Source organism: Neocloeon triangulifer, unplaced genomic scaffold (assembly GCF_031216515.1).
Source record: "Neocloeon triangulifer isolate White Clay Creek 2 clone unplaced genomic scaffold, ASM3121651v1 ptg000006l, whole genome shotgun sequence".
Taxonomy (NCBI): Eukaryota; Metazoa; Arthropoda; class Insecta; order Ephemeroptera; family Baetidae; genus Neocloeon; species Neocloeon triangulifer.
This window is the reverse complement of record NW_026775549.1, coordinates 1,255,011-1,265,935: the sequence shown is the minus strand read 5'-3', so window position 1 is coordinate 1,265,935 and position 10,925 is coordinate 1,255,011. Positions and strand designations below refer to the sequence as shown.

The 10,925-nt window shown below is 39.6% G+C and overlaps 1 protein-coding gene across 4 annotated transcripts in view; it reads left to right on the top strand.

The window, feature by feature from the left end:
• The window catches only part of LOC132194094 (neurexin-1), a 90,223-nt gene that overhangs the window by 13,950 nt on the left and 65,348 nt on the right, over nt 1-10,925 (top strand). For 3 of the 4 annotated variants that reach the window (XM_059615169.1, XM_059615170.1, XM_059615168.1), the window contains exons 2-3: nt 106-1,024; nt 5,262-5,318. In XM_059615169.1, coding sequence (XP_059471152.1) covers nt 428-1,024; nt 5,262-5,318 — 654 coding nt within the window. In that variant the 5' untranslated portion in view covers nt 106-427. The remainder of the gene's footprint in view (nt 1-105; nt 1,025-5,261; nt 5,319-10,925) is intronic. The other variant, XM_059615171.1, reaches the window with a different exon arrangement.

Sequence of the window (10,925 nt, the reverse complement as noted above, 5' to 3'; positions counted from 1 at the left end):
CTTACTAAGCATAGTGCTTACATGAGATGCAATGTTTGTTTAAAATAACTCTCTATACTCTATACTATATATCAATTTATAATAGAATTCTTTTAATATGTTCAGGTTCAAAATTGGAGGCTGCAGGGGCGCTCTGGAATGGGAGAGCAAAGAGAAAAAGACAATTGTGCAGACAGGCAGTCGCCTCGGCGGCAATAAATTCGAGCTGTAGATGTTGATCGCGCGCGCCACCGCGGCAGTGCGCAGCTGCAGGGGTGCGGCGGGGGTGCCGAGGGTGGCTGGCAGGCCGAGCTGCCGCCACTCGGTGTAGTGAGTTTGACCTCGCGAGCGCCAACACTCCATTTGCAGCAGCCGCGGCACGCGTTACTTTCCTGCAAATCTCCCAATGAAGGCGGTGCGGTAGACCTCAGGGTTCAGGGAGGGCAAGATGGCGGCGGCGCGCGCCACCCTGGTGTACCTGCTCGCGGTGCTGTCCTACTCGTGCATCAGGTGCTTCGTGCTGGAAGGCTCGCAGTCGTCGTACGCGCAATTCCACAAATGGAACGCCGGACTCAACGGCTCGCTCGAGTTTGAGTTCAAGACCGAAAACCCCAACGGCCTGCTGTTGTACACCGACGACGGCGGCACCTACGACTTCTTCGAGATCAAGCTGGTGGAAGGCGCCCTCCGCCTCAGGTACAACCTGGGCGGCGGCGCCCAGATGCTCACCGTCGGCAGGGACCTCCACGACGGCCACTGGCACAAGGTGCACGTGCGCAGGAGGCACGAACGGACCTCCCTGACCGTCGACCAGGTCACGCAGAGCAAGACCTCCAGGGGCAAGGAGTTCCACTTCGGCAACCTGGCCACCAATTCGGACGTTTTCATTGGCGGCATGCCCAGCTGGTACAATACCAGGTTGACCTTGCTGGCGCTGCCCAGTGTCATTTTCGAGCCCAGGTTCGGCGGCAGCATCCGCAACCTGGTGTACGCCAGTGAGGACGGCGTCCCACGCCGACAGGAGATGAAAATGAAGGATTTTAAGGTAATTTTATCATGTTTCCTTCATATTTAAATTGCTTTTAGAGGTTTGCCTTTTTTTCAGACATAAAAAATTACATATAAATTATTGATTTATTTTTTGTTTTAGATTAAAAAAACTTTATTTTTCCGGTTCAAAAATAATTAATTGAGAGCTCATAACATTTCAAAATAAAATTAATTAAAATGGCAATCATAAAATTTTTATATAAAATAGACTAACAAGTTTAATTTTATCATATTGTTGGAGTAAATAGCTATTTTTATGTGTGTTTAAAGAAGCTTTAGTAATTTAGAACGGCAATTAGTTATTGAAATTCACACGCACCTAAAAGTGTAAATTAAACTGCTTGTCGGTGTTTTTACTATGCAAATTTAAATATCACCTCAATCCACTGCATGCAGAAAACAATTTTACATACATAAACGTCAATGTAGCGATCAGCAGCCGTGTATACTTATATAATTTGTCTCTTGTGTTGTATATTATTTGTGTCACAATAACGTGTTGCCGAAGCAGCAGCTCGCACCACGTAACAATATAGACTCTTTTTTTCGGACTCGCTGCACACTCTATGGTTTCCAACAGGCAGCTTCTCATTAATTAAAACAGGCACCAAACGCGCGTTCCCGAAGCACACCACTCAACACCGGACGAAACGATATTTATATAAAATTATAAAAAAAAATACACCCACATTTGACAAATTCGTAAAAGACCAAAAGAGACTAGCCAACGGCGACCTTTGACAATTAGTGCGACAAATGTCAGCCACCCTGACTAGTGGGACAAAAACTTGCTCGGGTGACCGGCGCGCGGTCAAAGGTTAGCGACATAAATGTCTTGTAATGATATTTGGAAGGATGCCAGAGGTGCCGTGTTTTGAATAGAATCGGAGGTCTAGACTGCGACGGGTGCGAATCTCTCTGCATAAAAAAATATCGGTCACGCGTCTCCCCGAACTAACAAAGACCTGATTTATGTGCGGCCATTGATCACCAGCGCCGCAGCTGGAATCAATACCTCCATCGGAATGCCTCATTATCGCGGACGATGAGCGGCGGCCGCGTGGAAATTAATTTGACGGATTTCCTTCCTATCGCTTCCGTTTTGAATTATTTATCCTCTCCTACTTATACGCACACCACGATTGCGGTGTGAACGACCAAGATTTGAATATCAAATGTTGTTCTCCATAATTATTATAATTCAAAGGAAAAAATAGGCTAAGGTCACTGCACATAATTTGTTGCATAATAAATATTTATATAGAATTTTCCAGCAGTTCTGTCAATAAAATCGTTTATTTATAAAGCTGATATATTCCGTCTCAAGTAGCCTCTCTTCTAAAAATAAACACACACGAGAGACTTTCTTGCTTCTTATTATTATTATGCACAACATTTTATTGAGAATATGAAATATCAGAGGAGAAAAGACAACACATTTTTCCCACACAAAGTGCTTTTCTGGCGTGCTCCAATCAATATCTGAGAATTTCCTCCGTCTCTCATGCCTTCTTTTTTCACTAGGGAAAATGTACCTGGCCGTACAACCCGTGGTATAAAAAAGGGTGAAGAACGAGTGCTCGTTTTTGCAGCAATTTCGAGCATCACTTTCCTTTGACGCAAGCGGAATCACTCGCTCGGATCCAAAACAAAAATAAGCATATATTGTGCGGCGGCAAAAGAGGTCGTGTTTCCAATTTATTTAAAAGGAGCGCATCGAGAGCAGTCCGGAGATAAAAAATAAATGAGGGCAATAGGGAGGCGGCTGGCAATCCGAGCGAAATCCATTTTTATAGCCGAGCAAAATGCATCCCGTTGTCTCTGCAGGCCACAACATATATACACGCGCCCGTGCGGCGGCCAAGACGAGAAGAGAGAAGCCTTTTGCCTGCTCTCTGTCTTTATCGATTTTATTTCTAGGGCAATGCACAACTCTCTTGCGGGGGGCACTACACTTTCGGGCCCGACCCTGGCATTTCGCGCCTCAAAGATCAAGGACAAATAATTTGTTTGTCGTTTGTCACCCGAGTGCGAAATTTACTCAACGGGGAGGTAATTAATAAAGAGCCGGGGGGGCTAATAGAAAATTCACGGATCGCAGATTCTAATCTTTCTCTCTCTCAGGGTGGAATTTCTTTCTGTGGATGGACATAAAGCTCTGGTGTTTGCCGCGGGTATTATTTTGTTTACCTGAGCACTTAGGGCGCCGCTGCTTGAGCCACCCTTCGCCCCCGTCCGCTTGATAAGTATTTCCAACCTTTTCACCGCGTCGAGCTTTTCTCTTCCTTTTGTGCGGCTCTGCCGCTCACACATAATGCGCATATATAAAAAAAATATCCACTGGAAAAGTGCGGTTGAGTGGCAGTCAGCCTAGTTCCCACTTTTGTGTGTCCTTCCACGCTCTTCTTCTTCTTTTTTTATTCAGCGCTTCCGATGTCAAAGGGCGGGCTTTTAATTATTTTTTCGAGGGGCGTTTCAAAGAATTTTTTGAGAGAGGCGCCGCGGCTAGAAGCAAAAAAGATTCCGTGCTGACGCTTTTTATTGTGTTTTTTTGCGAAAAGCTCGGCGTGGTGAACGAGCGCAGGACTTGTTGCGAGACGACCGAGTCCTCTATTTAGAACTGTAAGCGGATTAAAAAGCAGACGCTTTTGCAGGATGCCACGCGTAGATAAACTTTATTCCAAGATCTTGCATTTGCATAGAAACGGAAGAAAAATATTTTCGTCGATTTATGCGAAAAATTGATTTATAGAGAAAATTTCTGTCATGATATGTAGAGATTTTTCCCTTTTTAATTTTTTTGACAAAGCAGTATTCTGAAAGTTTTTATACAATAAAAATAATAATTAAATTTTGTTTTCATAGTTTTAATATTTTTATTTGTTTGTTAAAGTTATAAAAATTAATAATTGATTTTAAAACAAATTTTTTAAATTTTAGGAAATTTCGCTTTTGTTATATAACCATTTTCTTTCATTAGTTAATGTTATTAAAATATTAAATGTAATGAAAGAAATTGTAATTTATTGTCTTTCGTCACAAACAATAGAATATAGGATTTGTCTCCTGATGCAATCTCTAAAATTTAAAGAAATTGAAATAGCTGATATTCTTGGTTGACTATGAATTATGTACTAAATTATAGAATTATAAACACCTCCATAGCATACAAAATAACTTGCAAAGGATAAAATAATATAAAACCTGAAAATAGAATAGACAGCAAAAAAAGAAATAATTTAAAGCAATTAATGACTTTCTAAATTCCTTAATTTAAAATTTCATGATTTGTTAAAAATCAGAAAGTTTGAAAATTATTTAGAAATCAAAACATTTTTCAAGTTTGTTATTCTCCACCTTTCACAGAAAAATACCAATTTTCTACATAATTTCCAACTGAAAGATTATTATATTTTGCTGAACGCTTGCTTGATTCGAGAGGGAAAGTCGCTCTTGATCAAAACAATTTCAATTAGAGTGTTCATTTAGGCCCTCTATATTTAACCTGTGGATCGGAAAACACACATTTGGAGGACGAGTTGACCACCAAAAAGGTTATCCTCGGCTCCCTTGGACATTTTCCAAAGCTCTGACACGCTTCTTTGGGCGAGGGCCATACATAAATTAAATCGCGGCTAAACGCTTTTTTTGCCCGGCCGGAGGAATGGCCACTTCCTGCAGTGCTCTCTCGTCTGACGTCCACTTCCACTCTTATCCCGGAGAGCTTTTTTGTTGATTGCCGCTCGCAACGTAATTAAACTCAGTAAATCACGATTTTCGGAAAATGCACGGAGCTCATCAATCTTTTTGTTTCCTTTCTGTTTGCCTTTCGGCGATTCTAGCTCATTCTCTCATCCCCTTTGCATGCCTTTGTCTCTTTGTGTGTGTGTGTGTGTGAAGCAAACACCCCTGCAAACAGCATTTTTTAACATTCGTCGTGGACCTCTTTCGTATAATTATCACGATTGCCGGCACAAACACGCAGACACAAGAGCTGTGCATTCTTTTTTTTTTCAAACATTATTTTTCTGGAACGGTTTATTTCAATTTTGCTGTTTTCGCTGCGGAGAAGTTAAAAGCATTGTGCTGTTTCTCCCTGCAGTCCGCCCACCACCCCCTTTCTCTCTTCTTCTCTCTTCCACGACACTCACACACAGCGAGAGAGATTAAACTTAATGCTCTCAGCAGCGCCGAACGAATTAACATAATCTGAGCCGCGTGTTTTTCCACAGTGCGCCTCCCCGAGTTGCAGCAGCATTTCGGTGGTCAAGAGGGGCAAGAGCACCAGGGTAAGCCGATCCTCCTAATGTCTCAAATCACACCGAAGCACACCAACACCATATTCTCTCTCACACACACACACTCACACTCTCGCCCATCTGCACACAGACACACTCGAGCCCTTTAACGTGCATGATCTTCTCTCCTTCTTCTACTCTTGTGCCGACCAGCAACTATTTGCAAGAGCAGCCCACTTTGCCGGATCAACAAACAAAGTGGCCGCTCTCTTATTCGAATTTACGATTCGCCTCGAATCCGGCACAATTAGGCCACGGAAGCATTAGCTTGTAAATTATGCAACCGGCGCAACCGAACTGCATTGCATGCTGGAAATAACTTTGATCTTGTGGCATGTGCGGTTTTGCATGAACGGTGCAATCGATTTTTTTAAATTAAAAAAAAAAAGAATAAAAGTGAGCGCTTTTACTAGTTCACGTTGGAATTTATAAAATAAATTAACCTAATTAGTTGTGTTGTTACCATTTTCTAATAATTCAGCTAATACCTTTAAAAGTTTGATGTGGGGTGGAAATTGAGATTTTTTTGCATTAATAGATTGAAACTTTTGATAAAAAAAATGTAAAATAAATAGTGATTTTTTTTTCTTTTTACCGGCAGATTAAATAATCTTAACCAATAATAATTATAAATCAATGTGGAATTCCAGAATTAATGTAAACAAAATTGATTTACCTTTAATAAAAAAAAAATATATATATATATATATATTTTCCTTTTTCAGTTCTTTCCTGCAAAAGAAAGTTTGTGAAGTAAAAATAACGCATCCCTGTAACTTTCTCTGTCTCAATTCATATCAACTAAAGATGGGCTCAGTTGTTCGATAGTTTTCGGACCGATAAAAAAATTCGCATCAGCAGCGACTTCATATATCAAGGAGGCTATCAGTAGGCCATTTTCGGCGGACGCGCGTCAGCTTCTTATTAAATTTTATCCGGGCAGTGATACGAAACGCAATAAATCGCCGGCCTCGAGGCAATTTGGCGTCCGTGCGGATTCGCCGAGGAAAGAGTAATAGCGGTTTGCGAGTGCGTGAAAGCCGCAGTGTCACAAATCTGGACCGCTCGCTGTTGTTGACCGACGAGACGCGCCGTGTGGCCCGCCGGATGATCCTTAATCACCCGCACCACCTTTCGTGTGTGTGTTTTGTCTGGCCTGGGAAAATTAAACGTGCAGCCGGTGCTGGAACGTTTTTTCTTCCGCGTCTCCGCCTAGCTGCGAATTGCTTTCTATTCAGAAAGAGACGCTTCTGAAAATGACCACGGCTCTCAAAGTCTCTCAGGGCAGTGTTTAGTTGGCCCCAGAGATATATGTTTGAATGACGAGAGGAATGATATATTCGCAGCCAAATCCCTTTCTGGAGCGACGAGGCAAAAAGAGGAGCCGACTGGCTTATGTCCATTGTTGTTGAAGGGGAAGATTGCTGAAGGGATGACCTCAAAAAAAGTAATCTCCGAAGCGCAGCATGGTGCCCGTGATGAGTGAAAAAAAACGGAGCGATTAATATCCTAGCTGAAGATGATATTTTAAATTTTTTAAATATCATTTTTCATGCATTAAAAATCCCTTTTTTGCAAATTCAAAGTCAATTTGGAATCAATTCTTCAACAATAAAATTCGCAAAATTTTAGTGCTCTAATTTTTCATTGCTTAAAATAAATCCTGATCATTTATATTTCTTCATACCTTGTATTTGTGGTGCTTGAGAAAACACCAAAAGAAAATGATTATTTTAATGTTTAAAGTGAATTTGCAGATATTAGGGATAAAAAAGAAACTTCTAGATAAGAACATTTCTCATGGCATTCTTTTTAGATACATTAAAGTGCATAGCAGCTATTAAAAATTAATACATAATTTCCATAATCACCTCTCAAAAAAGTAAAAAAATATGTTTATAAACAAAAATTTTACTGCTAATTCTTAACCTAATTTAAAAATAATTAAATTATTTTTGTTTTCTGAAATACTTATCATTGAAATAATTTACAAATATGTTTGTTAGATTAAATAAAAATTATATTATTTATTACCCTGCCTTTACACCTGCATTAATTTGCTTTTCAATTAAATTTAGAAAAATAATTTTTTTTTTATAAAGCATATTTTTAAATTATTGAGACCAAAATTATAACGATTAAATCTTAGCAGAATACCAGCACCTGTTCGTTGCCCTCATAGAAATTGAGAAGATGGTTATTGTTGCAATCTTTTGTTAAATTATCGCACAAATTAAAACAAGTTGTATTAAGATTTATCTGACTATCCAATCAATCCACACAATACATTACTAAATATTATTAAAGAAGAAGTAAAAAATTAAGATTGGCGACAATGTTTTATAAAAATATAATAAATAAATTTTTTTTTTAATTTTAATCGTTACAGATTTTGGATCACGTTTAATTTGACATTTTGATTTGCATGCACAGAGGGATATTTAGAGTGGCAAAAATGGTATGTATTGAATTAATTTGCTTTGATTGGCGAATCAAAGCCTTGAATCAGCTCGCTCAGCACTCATCAAAATGCGTCAGTGATTTTGTTAAAAAGAGCGCGGCGGAACAAACACGCGCACAGAGACGGATATGTATTATGTGAAATGCAAATGCAAAAAACAAAAAGCAGCACGCACGTATATCAGCATTCGCAAAATGCGTAATTTGACCATCAAAAACAGATTAGCCGTTCCGCAATTCGTCCGTTCCAACACAAATCCTTTCGCGCGGATTACACAAAGAGCGGCGGCGGAATCAGTAAAAATTTATGACTGCCCGCTATCGTTCGGTGGCGGGCACGACCATACGAAACGCGCACACATTACGGAAATATGTGTTCCGAGCAAAGCAGAGAGAGGACAAACAAACCTTTCTGGCTGGGCCGCAATATTGCTGCTTCGGCACGCAGGATCTGATATATAAATTCAGTGAACCGGGAGAAATATTATTTATGTATTAAAGCAGGTCAGATTTGCCTTTTGTCTTTGTTCTGCGGCCGTTGCGTAATATTTTATTGAGTCTCCTCTATTCTGTATAATGACGTGTAGTATATGATTACGAAATGCGGTCTGTGTGTTGTGTCGCGTGTGTGTGCGCGGGTCGAGGCTCTCGATTTATCAGACAAAGGCGAGGCAAACTAAGGGCTGGTAGTAGCAAGTTCATAACTCACTTTTTGCAGGGTGAATGAATTTCGGACTAAAAATAGCAGAGGCTGCAGAGCAGAGGGAAATCACAAATAAACATGCTAAAATTTACACAATCTTCTGATACCGAGTGGATTAATCAACATTCATTTAGCTTTTGATTGACTGCTAAAAATAATGTGGACAATAGAGTTATGATGGTGTTCAAAGAGGGCTTGCTTGTTCCTCATTTCACTACTTTTATAGCCATCCAAAGGAGCATTTTCAATTCCATGGCATCAATTAAAAAAATTCGTCTGATTTGATTTATTCAAAAGAAAAATATCCTTTGGGGATGATTAGATTAAAAAACAACTTTTATGCAGTACTATTTTTTCAGCAAATAAAAAAACAAAAACAAGAAGCATAAATATTATTTAGTTTGTTTAAAAAAAGGAAAGATAAAAATGGTATTTATATAAGCACCATAAAAAATAATCAAAATAACTATAATTTGCCATAAAATATTTTAAATAATATTTTGAAAGCTCAATGAACTTTTTTTCTCATTTCGAGGACAAAAACAGTTGCTTTTTTTTATTATTCTTAAGTAATATTACAAAAATAATTATTATTGTTGTTTATTTTTCCACATCGTTACAACACATTGTTTAATTCAATTGTTGATAAAAATTTATTTACAAAAAAATCATTTATTGGAAAAAATGGCAGCACCACTAGCATGAATGTTCCGAATGAACTTCCGAGATCAAAAAGACTCCATGCATCCACCGCAGCCTCGGTTGACTAATATTTTGAATTATCACTACAAATTTTGTCACAGGTTGGCTTTACAGAAGGTGGGAAACTGTTCCACTGGGCAAGTTTTCAGCTCGCCCGGAGCATGAATTTTTAAAATACCATATATATTAAAAAAAAAATGTCTTAGTTGTTGGTCAGTAGGAAAAGCTTGATTGCGCGTTCATCCCCTGAGGTACACTTAAATCGAAGCGGCCATGACGGAGATTAATCAAAGCAGCCTCATCAGCTCTCAGGTTTATGCTGGCCGCAGGCGGACGAAACCACCGTCAGAAATTTAAAGAACGCTTTTTATTTTCCGCCGAGTGCTTTAATTAAACCAGATTAGATAGAGGCGGCGGCGGAGGCGAGCGAGGAGTAGCAAAAGTCTGAAATTCAGAAATTATGAGGTAGCGCTATTTGTTGTGGAGAGAGGAGATTAATCTAGGCGTGAAATAATTTGAAAGAGTTTTTTACCACTGAAAACAACTCTCAGCTCGTCCAACCAGCTGCCTGAGAATTTAGACATTATCGTTATTTGCCCGAAACTTATTCAGTCGAAAAATCGCGCTGGTGTTTCCCTAGAGCACTCGCCATTTTTTTTTCATTATTAATCCGCTGCGCCGTGAGAGCAAACGCGTGGCCATAAATCTGAATTTTCACCGAATCAATTTTTCACTCTGCTGGTCACGAATTTTAATTCCCAATCGGCGCGTGTTGACTTTGAACGAATTTTATACGTATCGGCCGAGCAGATTGCCTGAAATTTAAAAAAGCGATCATTTCAACTGAAATTGTTATTGTTTACTTTCGCTGGTCGAAGGACGAAATTTTTATATAATTCCTAGAGCCATGGCGAGTTAAAAAACGAGTAACACTACTGGAGAGAGAAGAGCACTTGGGTGTTATAAAAAAACGGCGTTTTGCAGAGGAGCAGCGTGAAAGTTGGTTCCGCCTTGATTTTTCATTTCTCCCCTGCGATTAGAGCGCGCCATTAACTGTTGTCCAAAGGTCGTGACACGAGTAGCATCAAGTATGGAAATGAAAAAGTTGGATGACGCAAATTGAGCCTGGTGCTTAATTAATTTGCGGGAGAGAGCGCTTGATGCTGCAGCGCTGGGCATGTTCCTTCCGTGATTCGGTCCATTTGCTAATTATTCATGGATAAAAAAAAAACATTCGCGCAAACAACAAGGTTGCGCCCGAGCAAATGTTTGATCACTTGATGGGCTTGATTTGAACTTGACGTGCAAATTCTCGCCACAAAATTATTCCGCACTTGATGAATTTTGAAATTTCGTATCATTCAAATGTCACAATATAGGGACTGAATAATTTTATTGCTGTTTTAAAACGTATTCCCCGGCGGATTTATTTGCCTAATCCTAGCGTGCCGCCGCGTCGACAGATATAATATATAATTTGTCATAATATATTTTCCACCGGTGGACGCCACCGCTCTGAACGTAGAAATTTGGCGTGACCGCATTTATTCGAAAAAGGAAGTATTAAATTATTATTATAGCATAAATTTATAACAATGGTGCGCGCGCCACACATCTGGCATGTCTCTATTTTAAACTTTGACACTCTCGCTGCATGCGAACCTGTCCGCAATGACTGCGTGTGCCCATTTTTCATGTGATATATATTCGATTTTTATTTGTTTACAGTCTGT